This window comes from Tyto alba, unplaced genomic scaffold (genome assembly GCF_018691265.1).
Source record: "Tyto alba isolate M040663 unplaced genomic scaffold, T.alba_DEE_v4.0 Super-Scaffold_18, whole genome shotgun sequence".
NCBI classification, from domain to species: Eukaryota; Metazoa; Chordata; class Aves; order Strigiformes; family Tytonidae; genus Tyto; species Tyto alba.
In genome coordinates, this window is record NW_024881280.1 from 12,976,787 (window position 1) to 13,001,067 (window position 24,281).

At 36.2% G+C, this 24,281-nt stretch overlaps 1 protein-coding gene across 25 annotated transcripts in view; it reads right to left on the reverse strand.

Moving 5' to 3' along the window:
• GPHN (gephyrin) overlaps positions 1–24,281 on the reverse strand; it is a 293,302-nt gene that overhangs the window by 81,800 nt on the left and 187,221 nt on the right. For 13 of the 25 annotated variants that reach the window (XM_042790899.1, XM_042790909.1, XM_042790907.1 and 10 more), the window contains 2 exons: positions 24,060–24,167; positions 16,656–16,790 (listed from right to left, as the gene is read on the reverse strand). In XM_042790899.1, coding sequence (XP_042646833.1) covers positions 16,656–16,790; positions 24,060–24,167 — 243 coding nt within the window. The remainder of the gene's footprint in view (positions 1–16,655; positions 16,791–24,059; positions 24,168–24,281) is intronic. The other 12 variants (XM_042790904.1, XM_042790910.1, XM_042790897.1 and 9 more) reach the window with 1 other exon arrangement.

A 24,281-nucleotide genomic window follows, 5' to 3' on the forward strand; every position in this document is an offset into this window, starting at 1 on the left:
TCACAAGGGAATAACAGTAGGAGTTAAGAGCCAAAGATTAGCCACAGGTGTCCCTATCCTGATATGTGAAGAACAAAGTGGAGTTACAATGGGAATAGAATGAGATAGGAAGCCAGTGGAAGAAAACTTAGGAAGCAGGGAAACCAGAACCGACCAGTGAGCAAGGAGGAGTGTTCAAATACGCTGAATGGACTTGTTAGAAGATGAGTGAAAGACTTAGGTACCAAAGAACAGACACAATGTTTTCTAAGCAGAAATCTCACATATGGTTTCATTATTATTCCTCCACCTTCTAGTACCATCCATAAGAAACGTACCTGCTTATCTTCACCCCTGATTTTACTCCAGAAAAAATAATTTAAAAGACCTAACCTTAAATATATATAAACCAGCAGTTATATTCATCATAAATAAAGAACAGCTCTGAACATCTGGCTAAACAGATTTTAGTTTTGATGGATTTATTTAAAGGAAGAGTTCCACAACTGGAGAAATAGCCTCAAATACTTAACACTATCCATCTTAGACTCCTTCCCCTTTCTGATAACATACCCTGTTCTTGCTACTCTGAAGTTTCCCTGCTTACTGCTTCTGACAAAGAAATTGGAATTTTGCAGGACCTGAAGCTTTCAGATCCACATTCACCAAACAGCCAAACCTCTGTCAGATTTATTCCAAAGCCCTGGATAATACATACATGGTTCAGAATGACAAAACCTTTTTTGGTATGACTGAACTACTTAATTCTGAAACTGAATAAATGCAACACTAGCAATGGAAACTCTTTACAGCAGTGGTTTAAAAAGATGTTAAATTCCTTATTCAGTAGCCTGGGCATGCAATGTTGGAATTATGTTACTCAAAAGCAAGAGATTATATAATACAGCATTCAGATTATTTGCTGTACACATAGGAAAAACGTAACTGTTCTCCCACTTGACCACTGTCACAGAAATCAACGATAATGGTGAGTAAACTATTAATATTAGTTGTGGAACATTACATCACTGGGTCTGCAAATAAATGTTTTAGCATGTCATAGATGTTATCACAAATATCCCTGACGACTTTGTGGACATCTTCTGTTTTCTTAGACAAAGATGGTCCCTGTTACTTCTAGCCATGGCTTTCTGTCATTGTATCTAACTAAAAGTTCCCTTGTGCTCCTAACCTAATTGCCTTAGGGGATGTGCAGTTAAATGGTGTGAATATCTTCTACTGAATCCTAAATCATGAAACTTGCTTGCATCATATTTGTCAATGTGACTACACATAGTGTTGATAACTATTTACGAAGTTGTTCCTTTTTAAAACAGGATTTTAGATGTGAAACAGTAACATTCACAACTTTGTACGTGGTATGAGAAAAAAAGACCTCCCTTGTTTTCCCAGTTTTACCTGCCAGTACTTCCTTCCAGTTACCGTTTCATCTCAGACTGCAGGGCATGATGGTAAGAAAGGAATAATCAGTTTTTGAAATCTAGAGCAAAATTGTGCGTATGATGCTCCTAATTTGGTTCACTTCCTTCAGCAGAATTCCACAATATACTCCAATTCTGTTTGTTTTTTTTTGTTTGTTTGTTTGTTTTCCTCAAGGGCTGTTCAGTTGACCAAGGCAAAATATGGAAGAGCAACAATGAGATAAACCTCTCTCCAATCCAATGTAGCTTAAAGAGATGTTCTGTGATTCAGTGAAAAGGTAGGTGGATGTATAAAAACATTAAAATGATCTTAAAGATAAATGCATTGAGAAGACAAAACCATTAAAAACTTACAGAAGAAAAACTAAATAGGAATCATAATATTTAAGGGGCTTTGAAAGAATACAGTATATTAACTATAGGGATATTGCAGAGCCATCAGCAATTTGTTATCAGAAGCCTGGAGATTCCTCAAGTTGATATAATGCATTCAACTAGAGGAGAAGGGTGTCCAATTGATGAAAAAAAACCCTAAAAGCTGTACTGTGCATATTATTACACCATTCTGTTCCAGAAAAATGTTCTTGAAATCTCTCACACAAATTCTCACACAGTTCATATTAACAGAGAAATGTATCTCAAAAGTATAACCCAGCTGGCAAGGATTTTACATCCGCTGGCCAGGAACAAAAAACATAAGGGAATCACATAAAATCGCATAAGGGAAGTGAATCCAAAGGAGATTAAATCTTATGAAAATGGAAAATGATTTTTCTGACCCTTTGGAAAGTTTGTCAAAGTTCACAGTCTGGAGATAAGTGGAGTACAGTGACATCCAGAAAAAAAGGAATAAATTGTAAATATTCCATGGCTGGCAAGAAGTAATTTAATTAGTGAAATAATTATATACTGCTTGTCAACAAATTTGATGTTGGGGATTGCGACTGTATATTTTACAACCCTTACTTTCCCAATTAACAGTGGAAAATTCTGATACAGAAATCTGAACTCCAACTACAATTCTCTTCTCTAAGAACAATGCTCTACATCAAGTGAGCAGTTTCTACTGCTAAAAAAGAGCTTAATATATTTTTAATACTGCAGCAAATCATTTTATTTTAGTTAAAAAATGTATTATGTATAACTTCTACATTCGTGCATGAAAAACAGACCTGCACTTGAAAGTGTTTTTACTTCTGCAGTTTTAGGCCAGACAAACACCAGTTAGATGGGGCTTCCTAAATAAATGAGGAGTATTTTCAAACAGAAGGAATACAAGCTCCTATAACAAAGACATACATCATCAAACAATAAACATATTCATGACTATGCATTATACTGCAGTATGGCATAAATGTTTTATTAGGGTTGCTGTACTTCTTGAAAATGGTGAACCTACAAAATCATAATGTACATGAATGCTAATGAATGCCAATAAGACATCATTATCATACTATCACAGATTTTGTTCACACTACCTACCCACATTTTTTTTAATTTTTTTTTTATTTTTTTTTTATTTTTTTTAAATGGGCACTACTACTCACACTGTTCCATGCGCAGATGAGGGAATAAACACAGTGCAGGTGGACCAATCATTGGTAAAAAGTAATGAAATTTTCTTACAGTTTTGGAGTTTAGTACATTAATATCATCACTAGATCAATGCTCTGTTATCACACATAACATCAAAGATAATTTAACCATGTCCTTCTACAGGAAATTGTGTAATACACAGTGAAATTTAATGGTCAGAAATCAAATCTAAAAGTTAGTATGTAAAATGCAAAGCCAGGGTAAAAGACTACAATAAATATAAACCTTATGTATTATGTCACTATTCTTAGTGACTTAATATCCTAAATCTCATTTAAACTGAAGCTCTGGGCATATGAGAGTTGGGTCCTTATTTCACTATGCAGTTCACAAAATACACAGGCTTTATGTTGCCCAAGACATTGAGATTATAAATGATGAGTAATAAAACCGAATGGCTACTCTGGGCAAAGGCATGCCCAGCCCAACCAGAATGGTATGGAAATGGCACAAAGGGCTCCCACTGATTGTCAAGAATGCTGGTGAACAAAAAGCTTAATCAGTCTGCACAGAGCTGTGTGCTATTGAGACCAGGCTGCTCCAAGAAAACTGATTAAGAAAAAGTTCAAATAAGTTATGCCTCACTTTATTATATAGAGGACATGTATGCACAAACATAGAGGGACCCATCTTGTCTCAGAGCTTTCAGTTGCATAACTCTCCTGTTACACAGGTGAAGTTCCCCAAACCCTTCTACCCACTCAAGGCTACCTTTCTCCCAGTTCTTCCAGACCATATCCCTTTCTTTTCTCATAAAGCTACTGCTGCCTCCTGCCTCCAAACTACTGCTGCCTCCTGCCTCCAAACTACTGCTGCCTCCTGCCTCCAAACTACTTCCTACTCGGCTCCAAACAACTCTAAGCCCTTCAGCCTCATCACTCAAGAGCCACAGGTAGTGATTTGCTCTATACCAGACCTCTACCACTCAACCTTTCCATCCAATTTCTTCTCAATTCTGTATTTTCAATCTTTTCATTTCAGCCCTGCTTTGAACATTTTTTCACTGGCTGCTGGCACATTTTTACCCCTGCCTATGCCTGCAGCATCATTTATTCTCTGGATTTCCCCACAAAGGAAAGCAGAATTTGCATCTCATGCTTCTGATAGTGCTTTTAAAAAACCAAACACCTGTTGCATATATCAGAAATCTGTCTTGGCAAGCAGGGAAAAAGTTCATATTCAAGGAAAAAAAGACAACATTGTAAATCCTAGGTGGTGAAGCTTTGAATTTTCTGAATACCTTTCCCAAACTGATACTTCTGAATGTGTTGCTCTTTTGCCTTGTCCTAAGCTGAAGTTCTAAAAGCTGCAGAATATATAGGGCTGTTCATATTTAAGTGGAGAACAGTGCGCTTTAAATGTTTTTAGACTAAGCTAGCTCTTACCAAAGATACCTTGGTGGTCATGGTGAAAGCTGTCGCATCAATGAAGTCACTTAGAAGTGACTGGATGGTGGGACAAGTAGATTATAAAGGAAACCATGTAAGACATTTGCTCTCTTTGAGCACTTTTAGCAGCAAAATTAAGGGAGAGATGTTTGCATTCAGGCTCAGTGCAACAAGAGATCCTGTCTTTCTGAAAACAGATGGGCCAGTGGGTCTTTAAGGGGAAGAGTAAACCTCTTTAAGGGCAAGTGCATTTGAGGTTTGTTCTTAAATATCTGTAATAGCCTGTACTTTATCCTCTTGACTAGGCAGGGCTGTGTTCAGAAAACCTGTGTAAAGCTTCTTGTGACATGTATTTCCTCACATCTATGCATCCTGAAGAGTTCAACTGTGAAGGAGAAGCGGAAGGGTTGGTAAGTATACTGGGAAGGGGTGTGTCCATTAAAGCTACAGGAAACACATAATTAAACCAGTGAGACGATAACCTCAGAACATGAAGATAAGGAGGAAAGATCCTGGATTCAATTGACTTTGCAGAAGCTTAAAACAATATGACCTTTAAGTGGCTAGACACTAACAATAACCTGGGAAGTGACCAAGGTCAATCTTTGTCCACAGTGACGGTGCTGTTGAATGAAATCATTGTCCAAGGCGGCTGCCTTGGAACTTCATAAAGCAAACAAAGTGTTGCAAAGAACCATCATGCCAATGCATAGAACCCCTTGCTCAAATGAGTTCCTCATATTTTGAAAAACCTTTTTAAAAAGAAAAAAGTAGTCCTAATATTGAATGGTGCAAACTTGAGATTGCCAACGGCTGGTTTGAAATCTTGCCAAACTTGTTAGTGTTTCTTATGCGATGATTTCCATATATCTACTGTAGGGCATTCAAGCTGATGTTCAAAATGAGACTATTCTCCCTTCTCCTGTTGTACATAGAAAATTTAAACAAGGAGAACCACATATGATCAATATTTTACTAAACAAAAAGTGGCACAACTAAATAAGAATTTTCTCAAATACAGGCAGTGCACATACTAAATTCTACTTGCAGATCCAGAATACAGAGTTCAATAAGGACTGTCCAAAGCCTTATATGAAGTACAAAATAACGGGCTTCTAACATACATTGTGAGAAAGGAGGGAGGTAGAAGGGTAAGCAGACAAAGAACTTGAATTTAACAGGGTGAACTCTATTAAAAAGTTTAGAATGGCTGTTTATGAGAAGTCTGGACAAAAGACTGTGTCAACTGTTCTTTTGATTCTAAAACCCATTACCTTTTCTATCACCTTTGTTTTCTCATTTCCTTAGTTGGTGCTTAGTGATTGTTACAATTTAACAGGACTATTTAATGGAACAGATTTGGTATGTTAGTGATTACAATAATGTTTTCCAGACTTTCTGGATAAATTGGCTATAGGGATTACCTAATCTCATTGCTGAAATGACTACCGTTCATTTGAGGTACTCTAAACAATCATTTATTACACTTTAAACAGGTAAGAGTGGAACCACACCAAAAGAGCACATAAAGCAGCATTGACACAGTGCACACATATTCCTCTGGTATGGTTGCACAGTATGTAGGCTCAGCTGTGATGTGCACACATATGCACATATTTTTTAAGAAAAAAACCCCAATAATTTTGAGGAATAGAGAAACACAGAATGAAGATTATACATACCAACAGTATAAGCGAGAACATTAGGCCACATACTAAATAGGATGAATGTTTTTCTTTTCCAGCCAGGAAATAATGCATGGGAACTTGGCAGAAGAATGCTGAAGAGAAAGCATCTTGTACCTTTTTCTCAGAACCTTCTAGGGAAATACTTACCAAAAATACATACAGTTCAAAAACTTGGGTAATCAGTGTGATGTAAGAATCTTCTTAACTCTCAAACTCTGATAGCAATTGCTAAGGCTAAGTCCTAAAAGACAGTGTCTTGTCCTTCATGTCTTGGAAAGACAAACAGATGAATTACTATATTCACATTTGACCCACTGTTATGCTGATCTATAAATGCAAGGGTAACATGATTCTGAGAACTAGATTTTTGTAAAAGAGAAAGCCTATCCGATTGGGTAAAAAAAATACCAGAGACAAGACCCGGATATAAAAGAGTTATTACAAAAAAGGTCTATGTCTGCTATGTCTTGTGAAGGTATCTTGGAAGTTTCATGAAAAACCAGGAGATGACACACATATTCTAGAGTAAATGGTCTATTTGAACCTTACGTTCAGGCTCAATCTGTTTTTTAGATAACAAAAGCTATCCAAAAAGTTAGTTGTTTATCACAACAGACCAAGAATCACTTCGCGGTTTTATACTGTAATGAAATTGCCTAATTGCTTGACTACATGAAGAGAGATTTGCTTTCAAATAAAAAGTATTTTTAATATGGATGCAATAAATTCAAAGTGAACAGGTACTCAAATTCAAATATGACTGATCTTGAAAATATACTCTTCTGTAGCAACATCGACAGTTCTATCTACCAAGGCAGACAAATGGTCACCTTTCATCAGCCTTTTGCAAACGTACCATTCTAACTGAAGTTACTTTGACAGCCAGCCAAAATAAATTCTTGAAATACTTTGACTCTGTTTTCTTGAATGGACAAGAACAAAAAAACATGCCAAGAAGGCTACTAGGTCTAGACAGAGAGCCTGGCAGACATTAGAATAAAATATACTATTTTGTCTAAGCTAGAAACTAAATACAAAATAGAGTTAAAGGAATTTAAAACAAAGAATAAAAGATTCCTTAAACATACAAACAGAAAAAGAGAAAGTAGAATTGTTACAATTTCAGGTTGGGAAGACATCAATGGTAAACTAAGAAAAAATAATACCTTGTCTGAATTTTGATTAGAGATGATAATATACAATATGGGAACACAGGCAGAGTAATCAATGGGAGTTAGTATAAAGCTGTATTACTTTTGACGAGGCAAATGCTTTTATAAACTGATGAAATATAGGACAGGAACATACATATAGAAATAAAAATAGAATTGTTGGGAGGGCAAGAAAATTTCTAGTTGGAAGGTAACAATATATTTTGCTGAAAGAGGAAGAGGTGGAAGAGAAGTTATGAATATAGTTTGCAAATGAGTGATGTAGAAACTGACCTTATCTAGTATTTTCAATAATGATTTTGACACAAAAGTTAGGAGTGCTCTCAGATAAATATGGGAGGCATCACCATTACAGAATATTGAAGTAATCTCATCAGCAGGTATTTGATAACATTGAAGATTGCTGTAAAAGAAATGGAGTGAAATTTAACACAAAGTTCTGAATTAACAAGCATCTTTACTACATGGGCAAGGATTTATCAGATGGAGAAAAGACAGAGATTATAAATCCATTGTACAAAAGAGCAGTAAAATCTCATATAAGCAGATACAGTTTTGATCACTCCAAGGAAGGTGAAAACTACAACAAAGGCATGAAAAGACTTTTGAAGGAGTCTTTTTTAACAGGATGAAAATGAAGGAGTTTGACTTTGTTAATTCATAAAAATGAAATCTGAAAGTTTCTATTCATCCCCTTATAAGTCTGAGGAATGAATATATGATCAAGAAAAGATTGGCTTATTTAAGTTAAAAGGCCAACAGTGGCACAAAGGCAACTGAATGCTGACTGACCAATGAGAGACTGAGGTTCTAAAACAAGGTTGGAGACAGCCGTGCAGAGGGGAAAACTATTTTTAATTTGCCAATCTTCGATGGTATTACATATTATAACATTAAATAATACTCAATATTGCCCAAAATAGGAGATAAGATTCATAGAACCAGGAGGTACGATTTAATCTTAACTCCTTTATTTCCTAAAAACCTTTTCAAAGGGGAAACCGGACTTCAGGGACTATTTGTACACTCACTAAAGAACCTAGAACTTAAAGGCAATTCTGTATGTATATCATCCATGAGAAAAGCAATGCCTGTGCTTTAGATTCTTACTTGTCTCTCACATCTTGCATCAGGTAGATGCTACCTACTTCTGCGATGGAACCAGTGAACTTCTACTGCAGATGATACATTAACCACAGGAACATGCATGTCTTGAAAGAGCCTTCCTGGTCTAAATTTCATTTTGGCTCCTGTGAATACGTAACTGCTTGCTGCTGCTAGACTACCACCACTTTTTACAGCACTCTGCGTTGCACGTGCACATGAAATGGAGTATCTGTAGAAGCATGATACAATATCAGGATGTGACATGCAAGTAGCTTGCTTCAATAGCAAGTTAATATAGACTTCTTCATAAGAATACTCCTTGAATAACTAACAGAATACATTAAGAGTGGTAGCAAAAAATGGAAATTTATGGGTGTGGAAGCACCAGAAAGCATAGCAGAAGGGATATAAAAAAATGTGTTGATAGCATAGAGATTAGTACTTCATTCAGTTCACAGCACTTCATGCAGCTTGTGGGGATACCCAATCAGTAAAACACGACAACCTAAAATGATTTACAGACCAAAACAAAGAATTGAGCCACTGAGAGATGATGTTGAAATGACGAAAAGTAGGTTTAGATAAGAAGAACACAGGACACAGGACAAATCTTACATATTCAAGAGGTGGGACTGGATGGAGAGACAAATATTCCCTTAACTGTCAGCTCCTGAGGAGTATAGAAGGCACATCCAACACTGACTTAATGAATAACAGAGTTAGAATAAACCTATAGAAGTTGTGGAGGACATGATAGCTGGTGCCCCACAACCTATACATTATTTCAAGCAATCCTGACCAGACCAGGTGGGTACACATGTATGGATGCCTGAATACTGGACAGACTACTGGATGCATCTATCTTGAGTATGTAGATATGAAAGTGTGACTGAAATCCTTTTTGTTTGAATATAACACCATATATAATATCTAGCATTGAACTTTGCTACAGTGTTGCTAAATTATTTCCTATAGTAAGAAAGAAACAACTAGAAGAAAGAGGATCATTACCTATCCTTCCAAGTATGTTCTTGAAATTTTTGATCCTTTTACCAAAAAAAAGAACACAGCAGTAAGTGCTGTGGATTATCAACAGTCAGTGAAGGAACAGAAGCAAGCATGCCCATACCTGAGCTGTTGATTAAGATCAGGTTAATGTATGAATGGCTGAAATTACAGATTAGCAGGAACTGAGACACTAAAAAAGAAGAGCAGTGGAAAGCCAAATTCCTACAAATAGAACATATGGCTATGCAAAAATTTAGCACACAGATTCAAAATTTTACTCTTGAAACTGTATTTCATAAAGAAACAAAAATAAATCAATTGGCACAGGTAGTAAGAACTAATATCCCCAAGGAAAAGAGAAAACTGACGCAACAAGCATAGGTGACGAGACCAGAACTAGCTATATTGAAAATGGAGCTAGCAAATATTTCTGTAGAGATGTATTCATAGTAATTTCTAAATGAAGAAACTGAATGAAGGACAGATGTAACTACATTGCTGCTTGGAAAAAAAAACAACAAACCAAACCAAAATACCCTCATCTTGTGATACTTCAGAATTGAAACCAGAGATTTATTTTGGATAGGAACTGAAAAGGTGTAAGGAAACTAATGTGAGAAGAATGCACATCTTTTCTTGAAGTAATGTCAAACTGAAGTTATCCGAATATGAAAAAAACACTTTGCATTTGAAGAAAGCATAGTAATAAACAAAAACTCTTGCTCCCAAAACTAAAAAAACAGTAGAAGGAGGAACTGACAAGCTGATGCAGCATAAGCATACATGGATCAGAGCTCACACAATGCATGTGTGAGTCAGGATGCCTCTACTGAAAGATTATTCTTTTCTGGAGGGATACACATGCAGAATAGTTATAATCTGAAAAAATAATTATTTCCAAGGAAAGACTGAGCAGCTTATTTCTGACATGTTTGAAAGTTTCACTGGACTCAGGAAAAGAATGGAATTCTGTATCTTAATAAAACACCAACTGGTTACTAAGAAAGAGAAACGTAGGGAAATTTTGCACATTAGAGCTTCCTCATGTGATTCAGCATAGAACAGGTCTGAAATGTAGCTGATTCTATGAATTCAAGAACTGTTCTGGCTGCCAATTCCCAAATACTTTAATATCCTTCTTTAGCCCTGATATAAACAGTTCTTGGGCATAAGACAAAGAAGGAAACTGGATTTTGGCATTGATATAACATTTAATGCAGACGCTGGTTACCAGTGAATATGGTACTACTTGAAAAACAGATATCCAATAAATAAAACTAAGTCAAATAAGTACCTTTACTGAAATTCAATGTTCAGCTTAAACTTGATGACATGTCTTTATTCTAACTCTCCATAGACTTGTTGACGGGTCTATTTTGGTACTAACAAAAAACCCCCAAACCCTACCCCCATATTTTAAAACCTTCCTACAAAGTGAAACTTGCATTTTAGAAAGGATGTCAGTAGACTTTGTTTTTATTATTTATGATGTATTCGGGGGTTTTTTGATACCCCAAGCATACCAAGCTACTTCTTTCTTAGTTACAATGTCTCACTTTTGAAGCTGTGGCATTTAGTGTTTTTAACTAACAAACAATCCGGGTTTTTAACCAAAATGTAAACTAAAAGTAAGATGTATTAGAACTCAACCGTCCACGTCTTTTGCCAGGAAAATGTACTTTAAACAACGAAGTAAAAAGGCAATGATTATATGGAAAATATTCTAGTATCTTAATTAGGAATTGATTTGAAAATCACTGCTGCACTGTACTGAGGAGAACCTAAGAGGATACAGTAGATTTATGTCCATTAGTAAGCAGGATTCCTCATCTTAAGGTAACTCTGTCTACTTTCTACTCCAATATATATTCTCTCAGCATTTCTTTTCACTAAACAATTTGTTGTAATCCTGGAATGTGCACTGAAAAAAATTAAGAGGAAAAGAACCCCAGAAATAATCAGGAAAACACTGGAATTTTTAGCAGGATCAGATATCTAAATAAGTCCTTGTGTCTATAAACAGCTACATGTTTTACAAGGAAAAGCAAGAAACACACTGGTTGTGCTCAGACTGTGATTTCACCTACCTAGATCGCCCGAACAATTTCAAACATCTTTTACACTTTTCCATACTCCTCAACCACATCACAGCTAAATAGCTCTGCCAAAGCACTTGCTACTTTCTCAAGCAGGTTCCTAGGTAGAAAAAACTACAGCATATGCAAACTTAATAAATAAAAAGAAAAAATAATTACTTGGGAATTTAGTGTATGTGTACAAACTTTAAAATATATTCACATACTTGTCATATTGTTTTCACCTCGATGACCACCTTAAGAAAAAATAGTAGCAATCAAGATAACAACTGAAGTTTAATGCACCCAATATATACAAAATATCTACCCTATGGATAAAAGTACAGTTTGCCAAATCATGTCCTGGACAGCATCTTATTATTAACTAAGAATTTCTGGTAAGCCATCTGATCTTTCTTCCACTGAAAAATACTGAATATTTCTTCTGAAAAACTTGTAACAATAACTGATACAAAAGCATCTTCCCAACTCTACCTGCTCCCATCTGCTAGTGTCATAACTTCACACAGTAGCTGTATATTAAAAGTCACAACACTAGACTGAAAACATAAATCATAATTAGGTTTAGTATTAATTTGTAACTCATTTGACTGTGTGGAAAACTTGCACCAATGTGCACATTCAACAATAAAGCTATGGTTCACCACGGAAGGTGTTCAAAGCATCATTTCTCATTGGTAGCAACCATGAAAGATGACTGAGGAGATAAAATACTTTTTGCTACAGAAATCATCCTTTTATTTTTTAAAAAAAGACTTAATGTATTTTTCTAGGCTCTTTCATTTCAGAAATTCTCTGCAACTGAAACATTTACATGAATTAAAAGTAACATACTTTTTACATTAGCAATATTAGAACTTCAGGTGAATGTCCATTTAGGAATGATAAAGGTAACAGTTCTTAATAGGAGACAGCTATATAAAGTTATAGAATGTGGTCAACTAGCAAAATTAAATGTACTTATGCTACAAAGATGGTGTTGATGGAACAGTGGATAGTCAAGGTGACTGTTTTGCTAGAATCTAAAAAAGTAGCCTTGCTTGCTAATTTTAGTTGTAAGATAGAGCCCATATACTTTTTTTACACAGGAATCAAAAGCTATCTATCACAACTACAAATATTTAAGGATGTGACTTAACATCACCTAGGGTTTTGTCTGATTCAGTGTAACTAAAAAGTGGATAGGTAGGGAAGGGACAGATAACCAGCAAGGAACGTAGAGAGAGACTTTTTCTTAAGCAGAATATAAGGAGTGTCAGGAATGAAGTAGCAAGATGGAAAAAGAAAAAAAAATGCTCTCAACTTAGAAGCACTATAACAAGTTCCTTAGGATCCTTCGTGATCAAAGATAACACTGAAAGAAACTTTGCACACTGAAGTGGAAGAAGTGAACATCAGTGACAGTGATGATCTTCCAAAGTGAAATACTTTGAACACCTCTTGTCACTGAAATGTATTCCTGGTGATAATTTAAAACCTGTCCTTGGTCTTCTGTATCTTCTTCATTTGACTTTGACATATAACATTGCCAAAAACTAAATATCGATTACATTATTTATGTATAGGGGAAGTGAAGACTTCAACTTGAAAGCTGTAATTTTCTTTTACGCTAATATCATCTCCCTAAGATTAGTACAAAATTAAAAGTTTGAAAGAATGACTCAGTCACTTGCTCTGGATATAGTCTTTTAAGTTATAGATCTAAAATTTTATACTGTATTTAAAAAAAAGCCCCAAGAGTCAACATTAATGTGCACACAAAAGAATTTCTCTGTATTTATAAAAGATATTTTACACTAGCTAGTGTATTGCTTTTGTAACTGAAAAGGACATTGCATTTAACTTGATGAAAATGCCAATCACAAATATATATAAAACCACAGTAAAATCTCAGAATCTGAGCAGCTACTAGAAATGTACAAGAAAATCTTGTAAGCCACACTGTGTGATCCTAAACTTTTGGGAGTATCCAGAAAATTCATCTAACCTTGTTGAGAAAGCAGTAGAACTTTAAAAAGTCCAAAAATATATTGTAGAAGATAAAAGTATGTGTCACAATCACTATCAACTTTATGGTTGAATGACTGAAAAAGGGAGGACTGTTAGTACAGTTTCCCCTGAGTAAAACTTAGACTGCCTCTATATCTGAATCCACCTACTATAAATATGGTTTAAGTGCTCTTTGAGCCACAGTGGATTTTCCTTGAAACTCAAATGTGATTTAAAGAATGAGGAAGGTGTTCTACAGAGATTTATTAAAAGCTAACAAAAGTAAGTTTGCTTAGATTGGGGAATGTACCTAATGATAGACAGAGTAGTCCCAATGGAAATTTGTCTTCAGGAGGTCTGACCTTCCGAGAGGCTACAATGAAAAATATACTTACTTTTTTTATGAGGAAATTAAATTTTTGAGGATCAATTGAAATATAAAGGTTCAAACTCAATAGTCACAATTTACTACTTTGTTAGAAACAGAGATTTTCAGAAAAAAGTGTAAACAGTAAAGCAAATATAAAATTAAAAGTTGAATCTTGTCTACATGATCTGTGTGTATATGCAAACAACATTAGGTTTTCAAAAGTATAATTATGTAAAGGCTTCTCCTAACAGATGAATTAGGAGTATTAGTAATGCACTCTGCCATACCTTCTCTCCAATACCCCCGTGCACTAGTAACCTGCTACTTACATTCATTCAACAGAGGTGCTCCTGTCATTGCAGAAGCTTGAGTTTTTTTCCGAGACACACACACACAACTTTCTGCTATTCAGCAAATTCAGTGAGAGAGATATAAGGGCTTATGTACATTTAGGACAAAAAAATACAACAAGAAAATGGTATAATAAAATAAACTGGAATATGCAGTTCACAAAGAAATACAGTGCCACTAGCTCTATGGCTAGACCACCATGCCAAACAATATGTATAATCAAAGAAAACTAAATTTTTTTGTTGTTGTTTTTTTTTTTTTTTTTTTTTTCTCTGAAACTTCCTCTCATTTGTTTCATTTCATATATACATGTTCTGGAGCCCTGAAATGAGTTCCTAAACCAGCAAATGAGAATATTGAAAAGATACACACTTGCAGATTAAAGAAGAAAAAAACCCCGCCCTTGAGTATCAACTGGATGCTGAAATACAATTTATCTTTGTTCTCACTACTGTGCGGATCAAGAGGTCCAGTGTAAATTTAACTCATATCACGTTATTAGAAAGCCAGGATCCAGAAGGAAAACCACAGTAAGTGAAGACACTGAGACATATTGATAGTCTTGAAGTATATGAATGAACCATATTTCTTGACAAATTCAGATGATGTTTGAGGGTACTGAAAAGGACTGAACAGAAAGACAATGAGTGTTTTGTTTGTTTGTTTGTTTAAAGTAATAAGTAAAATGAACCAAGAGGTCTTTAAGTGACAAAGCAGCTTATACTTCTGTGCAAAATCCAACTTCTAGTTAATAGGAACAGATAAGACCACTCTTCAAGTTTATTTTCAAGTTGGGCTTTCCTAGATCTTTCCCTATATCAGCTTGTACCATCCACTTTCAAAAGACATTACGTAAAAACTAGACTAACTAGATGTTGCATGGCAATTTCTGTTATAAAAGTGGCGTAGTTTCACACATTTTGAACAAAATCTGATTGTGCAGTAATACATGAAAAACAGGGCTGAACATGAAATACCAACGAATGATCCAATTATGCTAAGAGCTCATCTCAACTAATTTCGCAAAGAAGAGTTTCAGATTTTTAATGTTTCAAAGTTCTTGTAGTTTCCTTCTGTAATCTCTGAATCTTTGAAGACAGTCTAGAGGAGTGCATTCCGCCTCATAACAGATAAGCTTTACTCTTTCCCATTCTGATAACCTTCCTGAAAATATATAGGCTTCATCTGCAGCTATTTCTTAGCAGTTCTGTCTCTTTTTTATGCCTGTTACTGGTCTCCTTTGGGTTTCTGTGGAGACTTTCGTTTTGTCAATAAGCATAAAACTCAGTGGTTTTTCTGTTTTGTACTGCTCTTCTGCTCTGAGTGTTCTACGTTCTGAGTTTTTATTTTTAAGTCATCAGACAAGTGACAATTTTTAAGCAAAAAAAATGAAGGAGCCGCTTGCAGACAGAATTCACTGAACATCTTCTTAAGAAAAGTAGACTATATAATGAAGTTCAAGTATGCTGTCCACCAGAATAATTTTGATTTTATTACAGTGAAGGTGAGTTCTGCATTAAACAACCTCAACAGGCTAAACCAAAACATTTCTATGGGTGGTTGCCAATAAATCTTGTTTGCTGACAGAAAAGAACGAGACAGCAGGAAAGAAGAACCAGCAGATGTTGGCAATCATTTTAGCAAGCAGAATAATCTTCAAGGATCATGAATTAGATGAGGAAGAATGTTATTGTTTGCCATCTGCTACAGGTCTATTAGTATGTCATCATCTGGTGCCACAGAAAGATCTTTGTGATGTGAACACACAAAGCGAATTCAGACAGTCTTCTGCTGAAAGCAATCCTGCTGAAGGTAAACATTACAGGCCTTGCCACTGGTCAATTCACTTAGTTTTTGATGTATGCTATTTAAAGTTAGATAAAAAGAGAACATAATATAGTTCACCTCAATGATTAAGTAGTATAGCATAATCAGTAAGAACTGAATAATAATCCCACAAGGTTGGCATTAAAACTTTCTATTCAATTTAGGCTGTTATTTGTTTCCAAATGTCAGGCAGCAAATATCTAAGTTTGAGCAAAACCAGTTGGTTTGAAAGTGTCCTAAACTGAACAATAATAAAGTGGGGCACAGAACTGCCCCAGCCCAGGCTAGAAATTTGCACATACATTTTGTTGACAAAATACTACTTGCTTAATGTTGTTACTCAGTGGCAGGATTATCAATGTTCCTGGGGATATTAAAGACATTCAAGGTGTTAACAATTTCATATTCATGACTGATATTACAAGAGAAAACATGAAACTTCAGTAACCATAATGTGTTGGTGGACCCACATTAAATTGTGCAACAGTATGCATGGAAGGAACTATACTGTCTTGCATTTATCTATTACTTAGAATGATACAACCCTTGCATGCAAACCAACCTTGTTCAGCAGAGGCAATACATTAATCTGATAAGATTATATATGTGACCTTGGAGCTTTCAAGGCATAAATGTACTTACTTTTGGTGTTGGGCAGGATGCAGTGGAGAGACGAGAGGTGGCCTGGGCACGAGGAGATTCTGAAGGAGTAGTACTGAGGGAGGCTGTATCACGTGGGAGCACCTGAACACCACGAGAGATGATGGAATCTGGAATCTTAAAAAAAAAGAGAGATGCAATTAATAATAAAAAATATACTGTATTTAAAATTTACTCAAAACCTTACATCAAAAATGTAGGAATATCCCACTCCTCAGTCCGCATAACTCCTCATACTCTGTGCTGTCAGTGGTTAATGGCATGTTCTCATAACTTCAGTAACAAATACCTAGTAAATATGTGTGATCATATTCTAATTGAAGTAGCACAGAACATACTATTTGTCCTAAAAAAACTATGAATCAGACATACAACAGGAAATAATAAGAAAGTAATAGTTTTCCTCCTAATCCTCTGTTTCAAACCCAACAACAACCAACAGTAATTTCTACCATGACATGAAGGGAGGCAGACTTCCCATTCACTAACTAGAGAACAATATTCTGAACAGAAAACCATTTATTAGCAATGACTGAACCCCCCTGAAGAAATATCATGCAGTGAGAAACTGTCTCATAAGAAATGTCATGCAGTGAGTAAATACTCTTCATTCCATGTACTGAAGACTTTATTTCAGCTACAAAAATTCCTGATGTAAGGTTTCTACTGCAAAAGCTACAGGGCTCTGGAGGGAGTACAGGCAAAAGCACTAGCAACCACCATTCAAAGCCAACACTGGGTTTAAAATGTATTCTGAAGGGAAAAATCAGAATTCAGTATTTTTTTTCACATAATATATTAGAAGTCCTGCTAGGAAAGCATATCCCCCCTAGTGAATATGACTGGCAAACTGGTAACGATGATGAGGAGAAGGTTGAAACACTCAACAACTTTTTAGCCTCAGTCTTCAATGGCAAGCTCTCTCCCCACACCTCTTGAGTGGATGGACTGCAAGACAGGGACTGGGGGAGCAAAGTCCTTCCCACCGTAACAGAAGTTCAGGTTTATGGCCACCTGAGGAACCTGAACATACATAAGTCTGTGGGACCTGATGAGATGCATCCCAGAGTCCTAAAGGAATTGGCTGATGTAGTTTCCAAGCCACTCTCCATGATATTTGAAAAAAGTCATGGCAGTCCAATGGTGACTTGCAAAAGGGAAACATTGCACTCATTTTTAAAAAGGGTAGGAAGTAGGATGCTGGGAACTACCGACCTGTCACCCTCACCTCTGTGCCTGGCAAGCTCATGGAACAGATCAACTTAGAAGCTGTGCTAAGGCACATGAAGGACTGGGAGATGAGACATCCAGCATGAGATTGAGACAGCCAGCATGGCTTCACCAAGGGCAAGTCTTGCCTGACCAACCTAGTGGCCTTCTATGATGGAATGACTACACTAGTGGACAAGGGAAGAGCTACGTATGTCATCTATCTGGACTTCTGTAAGGCTTTTGGCAGAGTCTCCCATAACATCTTTCTCTCTAAATTGAAGAGAGATGGATTTGATGGATGGACTGTTCAGTGGATAAGGAATTGGTTGGACGGTCACATCCAGAGAGTAGCAGTCAACGGCTCAATGTCCAGATGGAGATCAGTGACCAGCAGTGTCCCTCAGGGGTCTATATTGGGACCAGTACTGTTTAATATCTTCATCAATGATGTAGACAGTAGGATTGAGTGCACCCTCACCAGATTTGCATATGACATCAAGCTGAGTGGTGGGGTTGACATATCTGAGGGAAAGGATGCCATCCAGAGGGACCTGGACAAGCTTGAGAAGTGCACCCATGTGAATCTCTTAAGGTTCAAAAAGGCCAAGTGCAATGTCCTGCACCTGGGTCAGGGCAACCCCCAGTATCAATACAGGCTGGGGAATGAAGGGATTGAGAGCAGCCCTGAGGAGAAGGACTTGGGGGTAGTGGTAGGTGAAAAGCTGGACATGAGACAGTGATGTGCACTTGCAACCCAGAAAGCCAACTGCATCCTGGGCTACATCAAAAGAAGTGTGGTCAGCAGGTTGAGGGAGATGGTTCTGCCCCTGAACTCCATTCTGATGAGAACCCACCTGGAGTACTGCATCCAGCTCTGGAGCCCTCAGCACAAGGAACGTATGGACCTGTTGGAGTGGGTCCAGAGGAAGCCACAAAAATGATCAGAGGGATGGAACACATCTCCTACAAAGAAAGGCTGAGAGTTTGGGTTGTTCAGCCTGGAGAACAGAAGGGTCCAGGGAGTCCTTACTGTGGCCTTTCAGTACTTAAAGAGGGCTTATAAGAAAGATGGGGACAGACTTTTAGCAGGACCTGTTGCGACAGGACAAGGGGTAATGGTTTTAAACTAATAAAGAGTAGATTTAGACTAGATATAAGGAAGAAATTTTTTACGATGAGGGTGGTGACACACTGGAACAGGTTGTGCAGAGAGGTGGTAAATGCCCCGTCCCTCAAAACACTCAAGGTCAGGTTGGATGGGGCTCTGAGCAACCTGATCTAGTTGAAGATGTCCCAGCTCATTGCAGGCAAGGTTGTATTAGATGATCTTTAAAGGTTCCTTCCAACACAAACCATTCTATGATTCTATTTTATGATTCTATTTCTACGCTGGAATTTTAGGGACAGATCCTTTAGCAGGTACTATTAAGCCACTTAAATGGAATTACACAAACTTACAACAGTGAGGAAGTGGTCTTATTTTCAGTTATAAAAGTGAATCTATAATATTTTTTTTATCTTCTGACTCTTCTGTTCAGTTTTATCACCAGTTTCAAACAAAAGAGGTAGAAGAATGCATTTAAGAACAAAGCTTTTCTTAGCTTTAATATACTGCATCTTAGAAAGTCTATTGCTTCTTATTACTGCAGTACTTGGGCCAGCAGTTATGCCAGCTTTGTAATTGACTAGATTGCTAGTTTAACATGATTAATTTTTTATTTTTTTTGTGTAAAATGGCATGACATACACATGATAAATAGAAGAACTGATCTCTAATAGTTCTACAACACAAAATGCAGCAGATAATCCGCTATAACACAACCTCTACAAAAGCTTATTCTTGTTTTCATTATTTGAACCTCTTCCTTTGTCAGAGGCAGCACTTCTATCAGATCAGATTGCTCTTACTTCCTGCAATTCACTTTTCTATCACAACAGACCAGAAAATGTAGAAATTCAGATCTTTGAAGGAATATATATATGCATATTTTAAGATCTTTCTCCTCATTAAGAATTTCTTAGCTCAGCCTGATGTTGAAGTTCCAAGAGCATCACCAAAAGAACCTCATGCTCAGGAGAGATGTCAGCAGCAAACAGTAAAAGGAAGCAAGAAATGAAGATCCGGTGACCAGCCAAACCACTAACATTGTACATTTCCAACCATGATGTTTTTTAAATGGAGATGCTATACCCAGTCTGCATCTAGGCATTTTGAGCATTCTTGCCTACTAAGGCTTTAGGGCAAATAGAAGCCACTGGAAAATACCTCCTTTCAGGAGCAAGCTTGAATCCTAGCTTTTAAAATCTGTTGCATCCTTAGGACCAGGGTTAGGATATTAAGACAGCTTTGTTGCTTGTCCCTGTGCAGTTAAAATGACCAATCTTAAGACTCAAGTAAATTAATACTGCTTTTTAAAGTCTTTTTATCCCCCTCAACTTCCTTGGTTTCCTTCTATAAATAATTACTATGTCTAAATTAGCAATCTTGACTTAGAGATACTGGGTCATAACTATGGGATCTTATTTCACCATAAGCCCTCCTCCACATGTTAAGGGTTTCTCATATTCATAACTTGTTTATAAGTTGTGTGGAAACAGAACTTGTTCTCAGGCGTGCTACCAACTGCCTGCTTTCTGTTCTACTGTTGTGTTTCTAGTTTGACCATATTTTTTGTCACTCAGTTTCTGTCAGCACTTAAAAAACCCCAACTTTCCTCAGAGGATTTTTCAAGGCTAACTTGTGCTGCAATCCCCACTATAAATTATGAAGTCAGTACTTTCTCTTCACTATGGATAACTATGCTGGGGATATCTTCCTCTCCAGAAACAGTGCCTAACTGGCCTCCATTTGGAGTATTTTGATTTGAAAATAGCATCTTAGAGATGTACTATAAATAGAGGTAAACAGGGACAATGATATTTTGATCATGCAAACAGTTTGTAGTCAAAAGCAGCATTTCCATTCTGTTCTCTTTTTTCTTCTGAAATCCCATCTTAAATATTTTAAACACAAATAGGCTGACATCCCTAAGTTTTATATTGGCATAGTTCCAGTACTAGCTACAACTTTTAATGTTTCCTTTTAATCTCCATGACAAAGGCCAATACAGCAAAAAATTACATTTTGATAAAAGTATAAAATAAAGACACAATAAAAGAAATAATAGTTTTAATTCTTCAATTACGACAACTTTTCCTTACTCTCCTCTGATAAACAGCTGCACAAATCTTGATATGACTGTGTATGGGTCCATTACCTCTTTTATATATACTCCAAGATCCCACAGTACAAATAAAATACTGCTTTTGCAAATGATACCATGATCCAGTTCTCCCTGGTTTACTCTGGTTACTCTAGAGTAAGCAGATATTACATATAGTCTCATCACCTTCAGCTAAGTAACTGTTTTGGGTTTTTGTTTGTTTGTTTGTTTTGGGTTTTTTTTTTGTTTGTGATTTTTTTTTTTTTTTGGTGTGTGTGTGTTTTTTTTTTTTTTTCTATCCACCATATCCATCAATCATTGTTTCTAAAATTTTATCTGGTATCACTTTCACCTTTTTCAGATCAAAAAAAGCTATCTCTGCAACGCAGTAACTGAGACAATTCCAGTCTCCATTGAACAGCATGTGAAGTACTAACTTTTGCCTGTGAGAAAACTAAAATTTAAGTAAAATTTCAGCCAGGACATTAATCAGAAAATGAAGCTGAAGATAAAGAGAAAAGATGATTACAGGCATTTCATTTCAATGAGAATTATTCCCTAATCACTACCTTTACAGAAAATACAATTTCCATAAAACAATCCATGTATAAACCTATCTACAAGTCTAAGTTTCAGCTTGCTATCTTTCACAGACACAAAATCTCACTCAGAGAATTAAGTTAGTTCACAGTCACAAATTTTGCTCTCAAGAGGTTTATTTCTCTAATATGACAGTGGAACATGTTATATTGCTAAAAGCAGCATTAATACTCTCTTTAAACCACTACAACCTGATGATTTCAGGGAAGGTACTAAGATGTATACTGCATAAACATAAATTAAAAAACCCATATAATAGATATAAACAATTAAGTGAAAGAGACAATAGAATATGATTGGTATTTCTATGCATATATGTTATGTGATACGAGGAGTATCTCATTTTTCTCACCTACACTTAATAATTTTTTTTCCTTTTAAAATTAAATGTACGCACTCTAAATCTAACAGATCTAACTTCTTTTTAACCCTGTTAAAGAGGTTGATAAACCCATGAGAAATGTCTGTGTTTCCTGGAGCCTGGAAATCTGCAATAAAGAAGAGCAGGAATATTAATGTGTTTTGGATAGATTTATTTTTTTTTACACTTCTGCAAAGTCACACTCTGAGTATTTATGATGTCTCCCATTAAAATTTTTCAACTCGTTTTCCAGTTTCAAACAAATTTAATAGAGGTTAGAGGTCTCAAAACTCTAAATAGGGTACAATAAAACTCTTAAGTTCAGTGAAAATACTTTCTGTTTGCACTTGCTGGAGTGGAAAACCCGTTGTAACCTACTGACAGAGAAATAAATTAATGAAGTGACAGAGAAAGATATCTACCACATCGATCAGTCATTGCTTCTACAATTTTTATCTGGTATGACCTTTTCCGGAAGTATTTCTATATGGGTTTAAATATTTGTGTTTTTGTATTAGAGAACTAAATGTTGTCAAGAAGAGGGAAAAGGAAAAGATATGAGCTCTTTATTCTCTTTTACCCAGGACTGGAACAACCAATGAAAGTGCTGGTGAGGTAGTAAGAAAACAAGCTGTAGATGGTAATTACGAGGATTGTTATACAAGAGCAAAATTGTCTTAAAAACACAGAGAAAGGACAGCTTAAACAAAACAACCTTCTGAAAAACTAGCCACTTCCTGCTCTGTGTTTGAAGATCTAATTTGGATCATAGAATGCACAAAACAACATCTGAAGAGTAATTTGCAAAAGGGCACAGAAGCCGGGATGACAGTTTAACAGTGTGCTTCAGAGAGGCTGAATTCACTCTTTTACTGATACTAAAGAATACAGTGCAAATTGTAGTTTAGTAACCTCAGCTCAAAAAAATGAAACTATTGGAATAAATGTGTGTGTATGTATATATGTACACATACATAGATTTATCATCAGGTGTGTGAACTTTAAAGCCTTCACATTTCTTACCTGACTTTTCAAGTGACATGGTCATCATGTTTTAAATACAGAGGTGTTATGCTATTTGATTGATAGCTTAAATTACTATTTGCCCAAGGGAACAAAAAAGTGCAGCCTCTGGTCATCAAATCTAGTGACATTTTCCCAACAACTTGCACTCCATTTGCTGGCTGACATGGAATGAACAGATCAGACCACATAAGTCTCTCTAGGCCAACTGCCCTCCTTAGGTTTCTCTAATCTGCACTTAGGAATACAGTGAATTACATTTCATTGCTAATGATAATGTAGCCATTATTCTATCTTGATTAAAACCTAGACTAAACCTTTGGGAGATGGAATATAAAGTATAGCATTTTGTTAGAGCCTGAGTTATAACCTCTGAGTTATAATAAATGAAGTCCTTTCTACCATTCATTGAAATAGCCACCTACTATTCACTAAGTAATTTATAAAAAGTCCACTGTATCCCGACTCCTCAAGTCTTTTCTTCTGCTTTTGAGAAATTCTACTTCTAAACAGAATACAAAATTAAGGGAGAAATTGCAAGTGGTGAGAGCAAACTATGAACACCCAGTGCAAATGCTGTATTATGCTGACAAACTATTGAGAGAAAAAAGCAAAGCAAGGCAAACAAAGAGGAAAAAGTTACAAAAATTTCATACCTCTAAAGCAGTAATTTTAGGAGATTATTTTAATTATATTCAATTATTGAGTATATTAGATGATAAATCCGATGACTAATCAGAAACACAGGCTTTATATGATTATCTCAGCAGCCAAATGATTCAAACTGACAACGCACATGAACTTTACCTTGTTTAGCCCTGTATCTTTAACAGAGTATTTTCTGTAGAGTGTTCTCTAAAATATAGCACTGATGTGTCTTTGTTAGAAGAAAATAAATAGCACTGTCTGTTCACAGAGTAGACTAAGAGGCAGGCAGCGTATTTTTAGCTACTGTTAGTGCAAAAGCCTCTTGGAAGTGTCTCTTACCGGTTCTTCTGCACTGCCTGCTGCGTGATGGCAATAACTGATGAGACCAGGGATGGGCTGTTCACCTTTTGCCATGATAACAGCTGAACTGGTGTAGGATGGATGCTTCTAATGCACAACACATAACAGCCATGAATACAGTGAAAGGAAAACATGAAACTATACAAGCAAATGACCGAAAGGGAATGAGGTGAAAACAAAGTGTGACACTGAAATGCCAAG